Source organism: Grampus griseus (assembly GCF_964374135.1).
Source record: "Grampus griseus genome assembly, chromosome: 3".
NCBI classification, from domain to species: Eukaryota; Metazoa; Chordata; class Mammalia; order Artiodactyla; family Delphinidae; genus Grampus; species Grampus griseus.
The window spans coordinates 75,448,983-75,468,007 of record NC_139019.1 but is presented as its reverse complement, the minus strand read 5'-3'; the positions used below and the strand labels follow the sequence as shown (position 1 = coordinate 75,468,007).

Below are 19,025 nucleotides of genomic sequence, written 5' to 3'. Positions count from 1 at the left end.
AAAGTAAAGGGTTTTGTTTTGTTTTGTTTTTAATAGTTATTGATGTTTTATACAATAGCACCTCTTTGGTTGACTTGCTAAGACCAAAATCCATTTTCTGATGCCTAGAGAGTGATTTTCAACCACAGGGGTTTTTAACTGGAGTTCATGGATCCCTCAGGGAGTGGTCTCAAACTTTCCTGTGCAGAAAACTCACCTGGGGCACTTGCTTAAAAGGGATCTGGAGATGACCTAGGGATTTGCATTTTTAATAAAACACAAAGTCCTGGACCATGCTGCCCTATGACAACCATGGATGGACTTCAGGTGGTTCTGTTTAGCCCTGAAACTATGACTACTTGAATTTTTTTCAATAAGAGTGTCTACAAGGATTTAGAAGACTTTCATTAGTTTTTCAAAGGAGTCTGAAAAATACCATGATTCTATTAGGAACAACAGTTTATAAGTGGAAAAGGGCAGGAACAAGAACCCACAGTGAAAGGCCTGACAATAGGGGGAAACACTACAAAGCAGCTATAAATACTCAAGTGGGACTGTAATCCAGAGCAGTGTCCCCTAAGCAGTTTGAGAAATTCTAGAAGTTAATAGATATGTCAGTAAACCAGTGTTCATTGGTCAAAAAAGTTTGAGAAACATTAAGTTTTTAATTTTTTTAACTTTATTATAGAAGTGAATAGACTTTATTTTACTAATTTGCACTGTGAATCACTTAAAAGAATTGTTAGTATGTAGTAATTCCCAAACCTATTTGATCACAGAACACTTTTCGAATGATTGTCATTTTGAGAAGTGCCCTTTAACAGAGGGACAGACATTAGTCCCTGAGTGCAGCACAAAAATAAGTAACTTTAGGGCTTCCCTGGTGGTGCAGTGCTTGAGAGTCCGCCTGCCAATGCAGGGGACACGGGTTCGTGCCCCAGTCCGGGAAGATCCCACATGCCGCGGAGCGGCTGGGCCCAGTGAGCCATGGCCGCTGAGCCTGCGCGTCCGGAGCCTGTGCTCCGCAACGGGAGAGGCCACAACAGTGAGAGGCCCGCGTACCGCAAAAAAAAAAAAAAAAAAAAAAGGTAACTTTCCTTGTAACCTAGTCATGAAGGAAAATTTCAATTGTGTTCTAAATACTCCGAATAATAGAATAGCAGAGAATTTTATATTTTAGAAAAAAGTTTTATTAAAAATATATAGAGAGGAAAAAACCTCAGCTATCTAGTTATTATTTACATGAATTTATTCATTGTTAGTTGATGGTGAATTTAAATAATGTCTTGCTCTAAAATGGAAACTTAGATTTTTTCTTTATAATTTTCTTGGGATTTAGGAGAAGTTTGTATTTCCTAAGAATCATAGAGCTCATTCTATAATAAAACAACAATCCTTATTTCATGTATTTTATAACAATGATTGGTACCCAGCAAAACATATTTGCCTGTGTGTATACAGATATGTCCAAAATTTCTTGAAGCGAGACAGTTCTACAGTGATTTAAAAAAAAAAAAAAAAAGGTAAAGACCAGATTGGCTTAACACGGGAAGGCAAACTCCTGGATTGACTGTATCCAGATAAGAATTTAATCTTGAAAGAAGGACAAGGAGATTAATTTAGTGAAGACAAAAGTAAAGGGAGCTCCTGCCTGGGGAAACCCTTTCCTAGTGTGATTAACGGTGAAAAGTCTAAGGAACAGAAAAATAGGTATGCTTGGGCAGAAAGAAATCATGAGCTGAAGTGTGATGATTAAAACAAGTCCTGTGAGATGCTGTGTGGGAAAATAAAAGAAATAAGTTTGGGAAATTCTATTTCATCCTTTGTGTTTTACTTTACTTCAATTGGACTTTCACAAAATGAATTCATCACAAATTATTTTCCCCATAAGTTAACCCTCAAGATGCACCTTGGGAGAATGCTGAGCTAGTAGTAATAGGAAATAAGAACTACTAATTAATGGACCTGTATCATAATCATTGCTTTTCGGGGACAAAATGATTAGATTTAGGTCATACATATTATTCTATCCTCTTTCATTATTACGTTATAATGATTCGTGGATTGAAATAGATTTGCCTTTCAATATTGTTACATTTCTGGATCCTTCTAAATCCAGGTCATGAAGGTAAGACCTTTTCAAGTATAATCCTCCAACCTTACTTTTTTTTTTTTTTTTTTTTTTTTTTTGGTACGCGGGCCTCTCACTGTTGTGGCCTCTCCCGTTGCGGAGCATAGGCTCCGGACTCGCAGCCTCAGTGGCCATGGCTCACGGGCCTAGCCGCTCCGCGGCATGTGGGATCTTCCCGGACCGGGGCACGAACCCGTGTCCCCTGCATCGGCAGGTGGACTCTCAACCACTGCGCCACCAGGGAAGCCCCAACCCTACATATTTTTAAACAAGTAGCACTGTTAGGTCATATATATATCTATGCATAATTCTCAGAGATTTGGGGGGGTGGCTTTTTTCTTACTTTGTAAACATTCACAATATTTCCAATTTAGAATTGAGCTACACAAAACCTAGGTTTAATTTCCAGCCAAACTATTAAAGAATTAGGAAGAATTCTTAAAGTTTTTGAAAATTTGCCTTATAAACAATCTGGTTCCAAAAAGAACATCTTTATGATTTAGAAGGTTAGACCAGCCTCCATCTACAGGCCAAATGAGAATCAAGCAACAGCTAAGTGAATCATAATATATTTGTTCTCCTTTCTTTTCATTTTTGGGTCATGATTTTAATGGCAAAACCTTAGTTATACATGATGATTGTACACGCTTGTGTTCTCTGGCATGCCTATGGGAGACTAGTAGATGTGAGTAGGGCTATTTAGAGATAGACTTTAATATATGTGGGGTTAGCATCAATGTAGAGGTGAAACAGTTTTTGTAAATACTTAAAGATTTTTTTAAGCATTTTTTTACTCTTTAAGAACGGGACTAAATTCCACAGTTTAAGTTGGCTGACTGGTCTCTCTCATACTATCTGCAAATATACCATGACATTTTTGGTCTTACATCATATGAAAGACTGTATCACATGGCTACAAATTTGATACCAATATTTTAAAGTTTCAGTTAAGCAAGTGGATAACCCATAAAATTGTTACATTTCTGGAAACTTCCTTCTAAATCTGTGTGACAAAGGTAATCTTTTCCTTACATAGAATCACCAGACCTTATATCATTTCTAAGTAGCACTCAGTATTTTCTCTACAAAGGCACTTTAAATGCTTACTTTCTAAGAGTTTACAAATTTTCCATTTTGTAATTTAGCCTCAAGACACTTCCTACATACATGTTTTAAGAAGTGGCAATCAAAAAGGAAGGATTTTTTTTTTTTAATCCTTGAAAATTTGGTCAAAAGTACCATTTAGTGAGGTCAGTCTTTTCTCCGTACTCTTAAGGAGTATAAGTTTTTTTTTTTTAATCATATTAAAATGCTAGTGTGACAACAATTAATGTCATTATGAGGGAAAAAAATCAATCTTTTGAGTTGTATTGTTCTTAGGAAAGCAATAGATATCATAATTATTTAGACAAAAGTTATTTTTAATTATGATTTCATGAATAATATAATCTAGATTCAATAAGTTAACTTGCTTCTTTTTATTGATCTAGGAACAACACTTTTAAGGTCTTGAAGACTTATATCCTTTATCTAGTCTTTTTTTCTTTTAAATTTTTATTTTAATTTCACACTTTAAAAAATATCAGATTCCCCAAAAGTTAATGTTTTACCACATTTCCAAATTTGCATTCTCTTTCCCACTTAAAACGATTTCTCTTTCTGAACTGAGAATAAATCAAAAGTATTTACCCTTATGTACTTCAGTGTGCATTTCTTAAGAACAAGGGCATTCTTTTTCATAACCACAGTATAGTTGTCTAAATCAGAAAATTAATAGTCATGCAGTAATAGCATTAGTTTGTAGATCTTACTTAGATTTCATCAAATTACCCTAATAATGTCCTTTATAATAAGATAAAGTAAAATGCTGATCATGTATTGATTTCAGTTGTCATGTCTTTTTAGATTCCTTTTGACTAGAACATTTCCTAGTCTTTGTGTTTCCTGACATGACACTTTTGAAGAGTACAGACCAGCTATTTTGTAGAAAGTCCCTCAGTTTAGGTTTGTCTGATATTTCCTTGTGACTAGATTCAAATAATGCCAGACCTTAAAAAAACAGAATTGTATAAGATGTGATTTTATAACGACAAATCACATTCCTGTTAATAACTCTGAGATTTAATATAATTATTTAATTGCCATGTTTGCATCAAACAGTATACTTATCTCCAGATTCCCGGGTGTGGGGGGGGAAAACTCTCCCAGGAGATTTTGTATGTATTTACTAAAGAACAAACTTGGTTTAATTATTAAGGATCTTGTTAGTTTTGATGATTTAAGGAATCATTGATTATTCTAATATTGAATGAGAAAACACATAACATGTTCAACAGTATTGATCTGCTCTTTTCACAGTTACTCCTGAATGCCCACAGAAAGGAAGAAATGTTTTCCTCTCCTTAGATGAACTCGAGTTCTTATCACAGCTCATAAAATCCTTTTTGAAGTTGGAACAAAATATTCAGGAATTATTTGAAGAAATATTTTTATGGCTCAAGACACCCAGGAATACTTCAGGTAGTATGCTCTTCTGCAAATCTATAATTCTGTTTTTGCTTCCTGCTATTAAATCTATACCATTACCTGAAAAAACGAAAATACAGGACAGAATTCTTTAAATAAACATTAACTATAAAGCATACCATGAAATTACATTTTTATCCCTTATACATTGTAAATTCCATAGTTTTAATTGGAAAGCATCATAAGTCAATTTTGGATAATTGTCTTTAGTTAAAATACGATCAAAAAAAAAATTTTTTTTAACTCAAAGAAACACAGCCTGGCCTTTGGAAATATCAAGGAGACCGGATGGTCTAGTAGCTCCTCTTTTGCCACTAGCAGCCTGATGACCTTGAGCAAAATATTTAGTTTCCTTAGACGACCAGTTTCTCATCTTTAAAATGATGATGTAAGACTAAGTTAATTTTCTCTTTATTTTCTTTCAGTATTAAGTGCTTTAGATTCCAATATATTATGTAGGGTTGTGAAAATTAAATGATTTAGTGAATGTAAAATATTTAAAAGAATGTCTAGCATGTCATAAACAATAAATGTGAGTTGTTACAATTGTAATTATAATTATACAATATGTTGTTTTTAGTTAGTCTCAACAAAATCCTTTTAAAGAAAACTGTGCCATGTGTGTTCAAATAATGTTTCTAACAATTCAGAGGCATAATGGTTAAGACATGTTCTCTGTTTTCATATCTATATTTATAAAGATTTTCATCTATAGCAGAGTGGACTATACAAAGTTCTCTTTTACATAATACCACATATTTTAAGGAGAGTAAATTTGAATAGTGGCTGCATTTCCAAACAAAGTGAAGGAAGCAAGTGATTAAAACTCAATCTGCAAATTTCAAAACCTGATTTCTTAGTGAAAATTACATGTAGTTTAATATATTTACTTCTGTATTTCTTTATTTACCTAGCCTGGGTAAATACTGTTAGAAAAGTTAAAGGATTGGAGTTTGTTTTATATTAAGCATAGGTTACTGGCCTTCTACGTTTCAGGTTAAGTTTAAGCAGCACTATTAAATTATAAAATAAATAATGTAGATTGTTTTTTCCAAATTTGGATATAATTTGAAGAAAAATGAGTGTGGAATATAGATTTCTGAATCTGACAAAAAAATCAAATGGGAAAATAATAAAAACATAGGACAGATAATATGAAAATTAAAAGATGGAATGAAAAAGTCGATTTATTAGTAGGTAATGTGAGCCCTAGAGGGTCTTCTAGATGGAACTAACTGGATCAAAGTGAGATCTGAATAGAGAAATATGATGTCCTAATTTTTGACAAAAATTTATTGGTGCCACAAGCAGTTGACGCTTGGTGTTGGTACTCATCCATCATACCCGGCTAAGATTTGGCGTCTCTCATCCACATCTCTAGCAGATCTTTTCTGAGGTGTGGATCAAAAAACAGAGTGAACTCCAAAGCATCTAGACCCCTATCCATTTGGTTTCATCTTGTATTGGTCCTAGGCCAGGCCCTTGAGAAATAGCTCATTCTGAGAACTTTATTCCTCTTAAGGGCAGCGTAAATTCAAAACTAGAGTTGTGTTAGAGAGGTATTCTAAAGATACAAAAGTTAAATAGCCAAGAACTGAAGCAAAGAGTTGACACACTGATTTCAAGAAAAAAGGAGAAAAAGAAAAAGCTGGTTCAACTGCACTGGATTGAGATCAAACAATGTTGAGACTTGCCAATGCTGTGTATTTGAGAGCAAAAGTTATGATTATTGAATAAAATCAACAGAGAAAACATATAATTATGCCACAATATACAGTCTTACCCCAAATTTGTCATCATATAAGCAGCATGGCAGATAAAAGCAACTTCAGTATCACATTAATAATAGTGTACTATAGAAACACATTTGTGGATTATCAAACATAGTAAGTGGAAGGAAATTTGAAGGACAGCTGTAAGAAATGTCTAAGTATTAGAACATCCTCTTGTGATATGTGTTCTTCATCCATATATTTTTGTAACAAAGCCAAGATTTAATCTGCCATAATTTTATGTAAATGTATCCCTGAAAAGAATGATCTTGAGGGAAATTGTCAAGAAAAATCTTAAATGGTTTATTCAGAGTAGCCACGTTAGTCAATTCTTATCAAAAGCCTTGGTTTCTTAAATCAGGAAGGAAAAGATTTCTTGAATGATTAAAGAAACCAAATGAATCTCAAGTTATCCTGATAGTTAATGTTTTGCTTAGAAATCTTGTGTGGGAGAGGCTGGGGAGAAAAAAGATCAAGTCATTTGGTTATTGGTGTATTTGTTTTGATTGGAACATATTTTGCTAATAAATCCTGGAAGGAGTTGCGTAGTATGTCTATGTAACCAAAACAATGTGATGAAAAGTAAGGTGTTTTTTTTTTTTTCATTGTCCAGATGTTTTAAAAATATCCAGGTGCTTAACATCACATAGAGAAAATATAAAGATGATTAACCAAATGTTTTACTTTTTACTTTGAAGTTTACTACTATAATGTAGATTTAGCCAACTTGGCAGTGCTTTTAGGAATTTGAATACAACGCAATAGATTTTGTAGAGACACAAGAAATATTTTCTGAGAAAGAAAAGATATTTAGTTATTATATTTATTTGCTTTTGTTTGGTCATGATTGGATGGTTTTCTAATTTGGTCATTTCAGAAAAATGATAGGACATTATTTCACTGTTATGGGATCTTACTGTATTTCTTTTAGGATTATCTTATCTTATGGAGTGGACTCGGGTTTGATTTATGGGGCACTTCTAATACTCCTTCAGAATAAAGCTGTTCTTCGGGCAGTTCCTCAAATTTTCCAAAGGTGGCATCTGAGATTTATCTAAACCAGGAGGTTTCTTGGCCCTCATTTTTCTTTAGCACCAGCAATGACAAAAAGCAATGGCTGCTTCAATTGGATGTAAGAAGAACACTTAGGGTTTGTCTCAGAAGAATCAAAGATTTCAGATCTTCTGAAAGATTGTTTGTACTCTTAGGGGGTCTTAAGAGGGGTCAAATGGCTTCTAAGAGTTCCTTAGCTAGATGGTTAAGGGATTGTATTAGGGAGGCGTATGTAGTTAAGGTAAAGAGGCTCCTAGGGTTTGTAAAGCTCATTACACTAGGACTTTAGCTGTTTCTTGGGCAGAGAGGTCGAAGGCTTCCACATTGGAAATTTGCAAGGTGGCCACCTGGGCTTCTCTTCATACTTTTTCATAGTATTATCTCTTGGATGTAGTCTCTTCTACAAATTCAGCTTTTGGTGGGAGGTTGCTTGTGAGCCAGAAAAGAACAGTAAAGAAAAGAGAGACTTGTAGTTCTCACTTAGAGCTGCCAACAAGGCAAGTTGCTTTGTAGTGCACACAATGGGAGCCTATGAAGACCAATTTGGGTGTGAAAGTGGATGTCACAGGGAAGTACTGCCAACCTCTACTCTCTATGAAAGAAAACGGCAGTGTGGAAACTAACCAGAAGTGTAAAATGAACCACAGCGAACTCCATAGGCAGAGGCTGCTCAGCAGCTGGCATTCCTGTGACCCTCTGCCCTACTCTACTGAGGTCCTTAGTCTGGGCACACTCTTAAAGAAACCAGTGTTGACTGCATGCAAATAACTATGTTTCAGAACGATGAGCCAAAAATGGGCTACCTTCTCTAGACAATGCTAATAAGTGTATAGAATGTCCAATATATTTTTAAATAGGTGAAATAATTTGTTAAATGTTCAAGGAGCTCATAAAGTTTGACAATGCCAAATTTTGAAATTGACCATTTTGAATTCCAAACAAATATAAAAATGCCACAATTCGTTAAAATCGTGAGATATCTTATTAGTCTAGATTCAGTGTTACTAATCCTGCCTTAAAATAATCCCTTTGGCTTCTCTGTATAGGATTAAATTTTTAAAAATGTTTTTATTTTGGAGGGGAAGATTATATTATACAGGTTATCATAATTGCTCAATAATTCTTTTTCTATCTTACTATAGAATTGCTCACCAGCAAAAGAAGGCTTGGGAAGCTTATCTTATTTTTTAGTTCATCTTGAAAATAGGTAGATGTTGTGTGTAAACATCAAAGCCCATTACTTTGAGTGAATAAGCAGAATGTATTTGGGAATGAAATGATAAATATAAGATAATTAACCTTTTTTATAAGTTTTAAACTATAGTTACACAATGGCAAATAGTTAGTTCCAAGAATAGACCTGCAAAGCTTGTGCTTTGAATTAATGTTATTTTTCCAGGGTGAATACCTTTTACATCAACTATTTTTATGACCTATCTGTAGAAAAGTAAAGTGACATTAAGAATCCAAGTGTTTCCTCTTCATGTCATTGACAACTTGATCTTTATTATTTTTTTCTTCTTTAAAACTATTTTCCAATAATAGTCCAGGCATGTAGTAAAACTTTTAAACAGGATAAAAGAATATATGGTTAAAATTAAGTATTTTTCCACTCCATTTGTCTAGTTTCCCTTTCCAAAGGCAACTACTTCCATATATATCTCCATGTTAAAATAACACCAAATATTGTCCTACTATACAGAGATTCTTTTTTTTATGAACAATTATCTAGAAACACCCCATATTCAGAAAAACAGCTGAATAGTTTTCTATTGGTGCATGTACCATAATTTAATCAGCTACTCATTAATAGACACATAGGGTTGTTTTTTCCTCTTCATTTGCTTCCACAAACAATGATACGGCAAATTTACTTGAAGTATGTCTTATATGTCCTCATGTATATCTGGACAGTAAGTTACTAAGGTGGAAATGCTAAGTAAAAAGGAATGGTCACAGAGAGGATGAAAAGACAAAACGTAGACTGAGAAAGACATTTGCAAAATACATATCTGATAAAGACCTTGTATCCAAAATATACAAAGAACTCTTAAAATTCAACAGGAAAACAAAAAACTCAATTTAAAAATGAGCAAAAGATCTGGAGAGCTCACCAAAGAAGATATACAGATGGCAAATAAGCATATGAAAAGATGCTCAGCATCGTATGTCATCAGAGAAAGGCAAATTGAAACAAGGAGTTACCATTACACTCCTACTAGAGTGGCCGAAACCCAGAACACTAACACCACCAAATTCTGGCAAGGATGTGAAGCAACAGGAACCCTCATTCATTGCTAATAGGAACGTAAAATAGTACAGTCTCTTTGGAAGACTGTGTGGTTGTTATCTCATAAAGCTAAACCTTGCCTTATGTGATCTAGTAATCACACTCCTAGGTATTTATGCAAATGAGTTGAGAACTTATGTCCACACAAAAACCAGCACATGAATGTTTACAGCAGTTTTATTCAAAATTGCCAAAATTTGGAAGCAGCCAAGATGTCCTTCAGTAGGTCAATGGATAAACTGTGGTATGCCAATACAATGGAATATTATTCATTGATTTAAAAAAAAGAGATATCAAGCTACACAAAACGTGGAGGAAACTTAAATGAATATTGCTAGGTGAAAGAAGTCAATCTGAGAAGCCTGCATACTATATGATTCCAACTATAAGATATCCTAGGTAAAGCAAAAGTATAGAGACAGTAAAAGATCAGTGGTTGCTAAGGAGGGTGAGGAGTGAGGTAGAGGTGAGTAGGTGGAACACAGGGGATTTTTAGAGCAGTGAAATTAATCTGTGTGATAATAATGGTGGATGCATGACACTATGCATTTGGCAAAGCCATAGAACTGCACCACGCAAAAAATGAATCCTAACGCAAATTATGGACTTTAGTTAATAGTAATCTATCAATATTGGTTCATCAATTGTAACAAATATCCCACACCAATGTAAGATGTTAACAATAGGGGAAACTGAGGGCAGGGGGAGAGGGAGTATATGGGGACTCTGTACTTTCTGCTCAATTTTTTCTAAAAAGCTAAAACTGCTCAAAAAGCTAAAGTCTATTAATTTTTTTTAAAGCTATGGACATTGAGAGAGAGTTACAAGCCAGTTTTTCATATCCAGTTCAATTAACAATATTTTTGTTATGCAGAATTGTTTTATGGCTTCTGTGTCCTTCTGAAAAGTCTCTTATCTTGTATCTTTTGGGGAAAAAATTCCATATTTTCTTTAATAGACTTATAGTTTCATTTTTCTTTATTTAAAAATCTGCTTAATCTGGATTTTATTTCAGTATTGAGATTCATCCTTATTAATAACACTAGCTTCTGCAAAAGATGTAATAAAATGCAAGTCATAGAGAAAGCATTTTAGGTTAAATGGTATAACACTGATCTAAAACCTTGTCTATGTTGTCATGTGTGTTGAGAAATGAAGCAGGATTCCTCAACTGCAGTCCACGGCCCCTTGAGGATCGTGAACGTGCTTTACAAGAGGGCCTGGGAATCTCCAATAGCACGTGTGAGTGTGTGTGCGCGTACACAGTCATATTGTGCATTTTGGATGAAGTGTTCTGTCACTTTAATCAAGTTCTATGAAGTGTTCAGAAATCCAAAGTGATTAAGAAACACTAGAGTTGGGGGAAATTTTTCCTCAGAATTAACTCTGATAACATTTCTCAAAAGGTTGTTGTTATCGCCTACCAAATGGAATATTTACCTTTTGAGAGAATGTTTCTGTGGATTGTGTTACTTACGAATCATTCATGATTAAGCTCATAGAACCATATTTAGAAAAAACAAACAAATATCCCACGATTTTCTAGATGACTATATTTGTCAGAAGCCCTGCCGATAAGAATCACTGATATTTGGAGATTTGTTTGCCCAGGATATAAGGAGAAACAGACTCTTAAGATTATTAAAATAAAAGAAAAATTAATCGTGCTATATAATTCGTCATCATATATCAAGTCTAAGCAAAACCAAAATATAAGTGCTAAGTCATTCATATTGAATTAAACTATAATTAATAGAACCATAATAGAAAATGGAAGGATCTCGTCGGCATATTTATTCATTACATTTTTGTAGATCTGTATTTTTTCCATGGAAAGAATTTCTTAATTCTGAAAAATAAAAGTTGAGGAAGTATTTCCATTTTAGAAGCTAGAGATCATTTCTTACCTGTCTCAGTGTTTGTGTTTTTCCAATGACTTACTGATAATCTTATTAAAAGTATAATTTTTCCTGATACGATGATGTTTATCCATGTGCTTTTGTTCTCTCTTGTTTCCAAAAAAGAAATATTAATGTGCTAAAGAACACCACTGGTTTTTAAAGCAGTACTTTAGATTTTAGCTTTTTAAATGAACAAAGAAATTAATATTTACTTTGTATAGTTAACTTATACTACATTATTAACATGAAAATGAATTAATGACAAAAGGATCTGAATTTTACAGATTATATATGCATATACATCAAATTTGAATATAAATAGCATATAAATTCCATCAAGTTGTATGTATAGAAAAGGACTCTATGTATTGATCCTCTCATTATTGTGATGGCAATATCACCCTACATCTTGTTGACTGTATTCTTTGTACCTTGATGTGTTTGTATGTGTGTGTGTGTACTATGGATAGAGCTTTTCTACGTAATTAATTTTAACCTATTAATCACGTCTAGTATGGTTTGTTTTTCTTAATGTAAGTTTGTGTGTTTGTTTTCTATTGCATAGAAATTTTGGAGACATCCAGTAGAGAAGTTGTAATAGAGAAACCTAGAACAAATGAAACCAGTATTCCTTCAGAGCAATTGCTACCAGTAAAAGAGGTAAGTGAGGAAAAATGGGTGGTGGTTTTTAATTCATATGTAATAGCATCATCATTTTTATATGACTCCTTTATGAATCAAAATGTCTTGAGTTTTACCCTTTGCCACTAAAAAAATAATTCCTGGTTGAAAATAGTCTTATTAATTTTGATGAAAGTTGAATTTAGTGGGAACACTGCTGTGCTGCACAGTGTGTTCCATGCAAGGAGTAGGGAGCTGGCAGTGAAGAGATCTTTGTTCTCATCCCACTCGGGGTCTACACCTTGAGAATTTGGACTGTAGACAACTGTTGAAAAGTGAGAAAGTGGAGATGAAAAAGGAAAGGAAAGAGGAAAGAATAGTTTGAACTGGCCTCTTATTTGAGTGTGCCCAGCATGCCCCTGTTTGCTCTCAGATCCATTACCACTCTTCCTCTGCTCTGTTCTGTATTGTAGAGAAAAACCTCTTCCAGGCTTTCTTGCTTTCTGGACCTGGGTAGGTTTGGCCAATGAAAAGCACTAAGGGAAGATTGGAGGGAAGTTCTTGGAGAGAAATCAGAGGATTTCTTCCCCTTGCTCTGTTTTAGAGAACATCTCCAGGAGTAGCTGTGACTCCTTCATTTCTTCCATGCTGCTCCCCACACACAGTCCTCTCTCTGAGGTTTCAGGTCCGCCTGGCAGGTCGGCCTCCTTCACTGGTGGCCCCGGGGACTACACTTGCATAGCACTGTTCCCACTCTTTGTTCCTCCAGCCCTAGGAGCAGTCGTAGCTAGTGGTAGTGGTAGTAATAGTAATAAAATAACTGTCTTGCTTCATGACCCATGTTTGGCTCCTCACATCTTCTATCACCTTAGTAATTAATACCTTACATTAAAATTCTTCCTTTCAAAATACTGAGAGTGGTTTCTATTTTCTGAATGGATCTTGACTGATCTAGTAGGTAAACCTTTAAAAAGGCAAAAGAACATAGAGTTTTAACAGAGTTTCAATGTAGAAAGCAAGGAAAATAATCAGAAAAAATGCAAAATTATACATTATGTTTTAACCAAAAATCAGAGTAGATATTAAGAAATTAGCATTAGGTAATAGAAGAAAGGGATTTAGTGGGTAGCTCCTTTGTACACAGAACAGAAAACTACATTATTTCCTCTTTTTTCTTGGATCAACTAGTAAATCTGATATATTCTAACTGGAAGGTGTATGATTCCAAACATCAAATGGGAAGAGTAGAAGTAAGCCAATGATATTTTATGTAAATAAATAGACTTCTAGGAGGAGATTTGAATAGTAAATGTTTTCAATTTTCTTTTTTTTTTTTTTTTTTTTTTTGCGGTGTGCGGGCCTCTCACTGTTGTAGCCTCTCCCGTTGCAGAGCACAGGCTCCGGACGCGCAGGCTCAGTGGCCATGGCTCACGGGCCTAGCCGCTCCGCGGCATGTGGGACCTTCCCGGACCGGGGCACGAACCCGTGTTCCCCGCATCAGCAGGCGGACTCTCAACCACTGCGCCACCAGGGAAGCCCCAATTTTCTTTTTAAGATCAGCTATTAACGTGCTTGGTTTTCCTTTTTTTTTTTTTTTTTTTTTTGCCGTACGCGGGCCTCTCACTGTTGTGGCCTCTCCCTTCGCGGAGCACAGGCTCCGGACGCTCAGGCTCAGCGGCCATGGCTCACGGGCCTAGCCGCTCCACGGCATGTGGGATCTTCCCGGACCGGGGCACGAACCCGTGTCCCCTGCATCGGCAGGCGGACTCTCAACCACTGCGCCACCAGGGAAGCCCGGTTTTCCATATTTTGAAAAGAGAATTTAGGAGGTAGTATAATTACATATAAATTACCATGGGCAAAGGTAATCATCGTGGCACGCACACATGGACAAAAAGTCACTGTGACCATGGCAATTTTCCCCATAACATCTTGCCTTGAATGCATGAATGAATGATTTTAATGAATAGACATGCCCTGGTGGGGGAACAAAAAGCAGAGTTTTATTGTTGTTGTTTTTAATTTTTATGAAGGTAGATTCCTTTTTATATTTCTATCATAAATGCATCCCAAGAAAATTCTGTTACAGCACAGAACTATACACATGGCACTTTCAAAGTTTCACTTATGAGAAAAGAAATTATATGAGCTGAGTAGATTCAATTATTGATTCATTTTATGTAAAAATAAAATGAGAGTTGTATCTTGAGGCAGGCCCTATGATGTTAAAGGTCCAAATAAACCTTAGAAAGGAAATTTCAATTACATCTTAATTATAAGCATAATGAGAAGGAGAGACACTTTTTCTGATTATAGAGTTATGGGATCATAGAATTTTAGCTCTAGAAGATGAATCACCTTTATTACTTTGTACTGCATGTATATGCAGTACAAAAAAAGTCATTAAATTAACGCTTAGTGGGATTATGTATACAAGAAAATTAAGCTAATGATCATCATCTCCGTAATTTTAGACTGAAAGGGACCGTAGAAATCATTCAGTTCAGCTCTTTTATTTTTCCAACAAAAAACTTGAGATCCAGAAAAGTAAGTAATTCAGTTAGGAATATCAAGCCTAGCGTCTTCTGAAGTTGGAGTAGGTAAATTATTGCTGTAAACAAGATTACACTAAAACAGGAAAAGTTTAATCCTAAGCGTAGATTCAGCCTACTATCTATAATGCTTTTATACTTTAGAGAACATTAGAGGACTTGAGGGGAATATACATTTGTAAACATACCGCCACATGAGCCAAAGACCAAAAGAAAAAAAGAAAACACCACCACCCTCCGCCCCAGCCTCTCCCACTCCCCACACACAGAGCAATGCAGGTCATTTTAATTCCTCATTTTCTGGAACAAAAGTAGTGCCGCTTACCAATTTGTGGGTGGAGAAACTAAGTAAAATTCTAAAGAAATAAAAATCTAGAAACACACAATGGTATATTTTCTCTGAGAAATTTATTTCTTATTGCTATTTTTTTGACTTGTCTGGATTTCTGAAAATGAAAAAGAAATAAAAGATTGAATATTAAATGCTGTCGTATGTTGCAATACTTGTTAACAATAAACTGTAAAAAAGACTATAAAAATCTAATGTAGGCTTTATTAAATATATTGAATTTAAAGGCTGCTTTATGTGATAAATAGTGAGTGGAACTTTCAGCTCTCATAAAGATGGTTTTATTGAACTATATTTAAGAGATTAAATTTTGAAAAAACAAAGTTTTTGATTAAATCCACTGATGAATTAAAATGAAATGACAGTATATTACTGTGTGTAAAGAATGCACATGTTTTTGTATATTGCTTTATTCACTGGGTAATATTTTTAGGTTGTAAGAATGGCTTTTACAGTTTATCAAAGAATACCTACATTCAACATGCTGAATGAAAGTAATACTTTTATATCTGTAACAATAGAACAACACTTGTTGAGTTAAGATTGATATAACTTCATATAAACTTATATTTCAGGCTACTTTACTAAATTTTGGCTGGAGAAGTGCATTTAAAAAAGTGTCTCTTCCCATGGCACATTGTATAACAACAGCCATTGAAGACTTTTCCGCAAAAATTCTCCAACAGGAACAGAATGAAAGGTCTTCAGCTATGAGCTATGCTTTGAACCTTGTAAATGTCCAGCAAGTTTGGCAAGATAGCCGTGTGGTTCCTGAGGCAGACCAACCAAAGAAAATTGCAAAGGCAAGTATCAAATGAAATCCTTTCAAATTAGATTGGCATATGAGATTTTTTTTTTTTTTTTATATACGCCATTTTAAAGGGAACCAATAGAAAAATGATGGAGTCTCTTGGGAAACACTTGGCACTTGACCCAGTACCAGTTTTCTTCTCTGGTATCCATGGGCCACTGTGCTAGCAAAAATGACTTAAAACTGCTGCCAACTTTTTGCTCCATGAATCTGAGGTAACTAAAGAGAGGGCCTCTGTGACTTCCTGGGGGGCTGAGAAACTGCTTGTTTGGGTTATACCTTTGAATGACTCCAGGAGAAATTTAGGAGGTTGAAGGAGTTACTGTCTTTTATTGGTTTGGGCAACTTTTAAATCTTTATTTACACCTTAGTGACCATTCCTTTAACATCAGTCTTGCATCTGGGTTCTGAGAGTCACAGAACATACTGAGAAAATAGGAAGTAATTACGGAAATAGAGAAATATAGTTACTCAGCATTAAGTCCGCAGTGAGGTCAGCAACGTATCATTGAAATTTTTTTTTAAATAAATTTATGTATTTATTTATTTATTTTTGGCTGCATTGGGTCTTTGTTGCTGTACGTGGGCTTTCTCTAGTTGCAGAGAGCGGGGGCTACTCTTCGTTGTGGTGCACTGGCTTCTCATTGCAGTGGCTTCTCTTGTTGTGGAGCATAGGCTCTAGGTGTGTGGGCTTCAGTAGTTGTGGCACGTGGGCTCAGTAGTTGTGGCTCGCGGGCTCCAGAGCACAGGCTCAGTAGCTGTGGTGCACGGGCTCAGTTGCTCTGCGGCATGTGGGATCTTCCTGAACCAGGGCTCGAACCCTTGTCCCCTGCATTGGCAGGCAGATTCTTAACCACTGCGCCACCAGGGAAGCCCCTGAAATGTTTTTGAAAGAGAGTTTTGAAAGGTGACCTTAATTCCCTATTGCCACCCTGAGGCTCCAGAACATTCCCCAGGGAACACTTTTGGCCGACCTGGAGTGGAGGCAAGTTGCGCCTTCCCATCCATCCATCACGCCTCCTTTGCCATTAAGGAGTAAATTCACAACTAGTAAAAAGCTAAGTGCATCACTTCTGAGAGTTGCTGACTCTTTACCAATAAGAAGATGCTATATGAGGTTGTCTCTGATGCTTTTAGATTGTTTAAGTTAAACTGATATAACCTCATATATCTGTGATGATTAATTTAAAAAAATACTTCCATGAAAATTTAGCAAAAAAAACCCAGGAATAAGTTTAAAATAATGTAAGCATGGATACATATTTTCTGAGTTCTATTAACTACAAATAAAAATAACAAAGCTATTTCATGAGTTTTTCATAATGTCTCTCTAGTAAGCATAAGGTTTGACGGTTATATACAGAGAAGCATCATTTTGGTATTTCTTTATTTGAAATAAAACATTTAACTTTCTACAACAGAGAAATCGATTATTATAAAGTTGTGTCATTATATTTATGTTTGATGCCAAATTCATTATTTTGGAATTTAGCTCCCCTGTACATAAATTACACGGTGCTGTCAGAATACAAATAACTCAGTGCTACATTTATTTCTCCCTAGTTTTGTTCTGACATCATGGAAAAACTTGACACAATCCTTCCACTGGCTCTGGCATGCAGAGATGATTCTTTTCAGGAAATTAGAGCAAACTTTGTGGAGGCCTGTTGTAAAGTGGCAACAGCTGTCCTGGCCAGACTGCAAGAGAGAGGCAAGGAGTTTCCTTCCAAAGCACCCCTGAAAAACTTGTACATGCTGCTCTCCACGGCAGTGTATGTCTTCCAGCATTTTATGCAATATGATAATTTGATGAAAGAAAATACTAAGAAGTGAGTGTCATTTATATTAAGTTGATGGCCATTCTTAAAGTAACATGTAATCTTTGGATATCACAGAGGTGGAATTTTGATAATAATATTTGAGAAGAAGAAAATAATAATTAACATGGTGAATTATTTTCATTTGTCTTGACTAGGAAATGTCAAAAAGGTAGAGCATGGGTTGTGTTAAACCAGATATACGGATAGTAAGAAGGATAGGCATTCCCTCTAAAGGCCCACTCAGATGACCCTTGCATTTCCCATTCTCTAAACTGGAGGCACTATTTTCGGCATGTTGTTATGACATGACCAAACCAACCCTTTCCATTCTGTAAGGCACATTGTACTGACTACACTGAAAAGGAAAAAAACAAACTTCTTTTTGTCACACAAAACAATATTTGTGGAAAATGCCCTTCTCTTTTGTTCCTAGGCCAACTAGATGTTAGGAGCAGGCATAGAGAAGAGATGCATTTCAATCTATTTTATTGATGAACGTAAACATATTTCAGAACATCCATTTAATAATAAGCTATCCTTCATAGTTGAAGAGGAAGCATCTGGCAGTCATAATTTTCATGTATTAGTAGTCCAAAAAGACCAAATGTTTTCTGGATAGAGAAGAAAAATGACCAGAGGTATTATCACATGGTCTATCTGGCTTCTCTCTAGAAGAGAGCACAGTCCCTTGCAAAGGGAGCATGTAGACTGGGCAGTCCAGTGTGAGCCCAAGAATCTAGTCTATATGCCTTATTTAGCCTTTGCAATCCCTTAGTAGTGATGAGAGGAAGCAAAGAGAGTGTACTAAAAATAGCTGAAGATAGAAGTAAACTTGGCTTGTTGTAGGATATAACTATGATATTTCTTTAATTCTCTTAAGTAGTCAGATTGTTGAATTTATCAACAAAATGTGCCAGCAATCACTTTATTTCTGTAGAATATTGTAAAACAGTTTATGAGATAATTGACATCTACAAAATTACAATTTTTAAAATAAAAAGAGTGTGTTTGTGGGATGTGTGATAGCTTTACAAAAGTTGGTTCTGACAAATGCATGTTTTTCTCTATAATAACGATAACCTAATGCCTAAATAATGCACTGATCTCTAATAATAGGCTTACAAAGAATACTTTTATTTTTGAATGATGTATTGACAATGCAGTTTGTCTCAAGCTGAAGTGCATATTTGTGGAACAGCAGATGTACGTTTTCAAAGGAC

At 35.2% G+C, this 19,025-nt stretch overlaps 1 protein-coding gene across 1 annotated transcript in view; it reads left to right on the top strand.

Annotated features, from left to right (window-relative positions):
• The window catches only part of KIAA0825, a 369,265-nt gene that overhangs the window by 77,693 nt on the left and 272,547 nt on the right, over positions 1-19,025 (top strand). Inside the window, 4 exon segments of the mRNA XM_082651636.1 lie at positions 4,469-4,630; positions 12,218-12,312; positions 15,750-15,977; positions 17,549-17,814. Coding sequence (XP_082507762.1) covers positions 4,469-4,630; positions 12,218-12,312; positions 15,750-15,977; positions 17,549-17,814 — 751 coding nt within the window.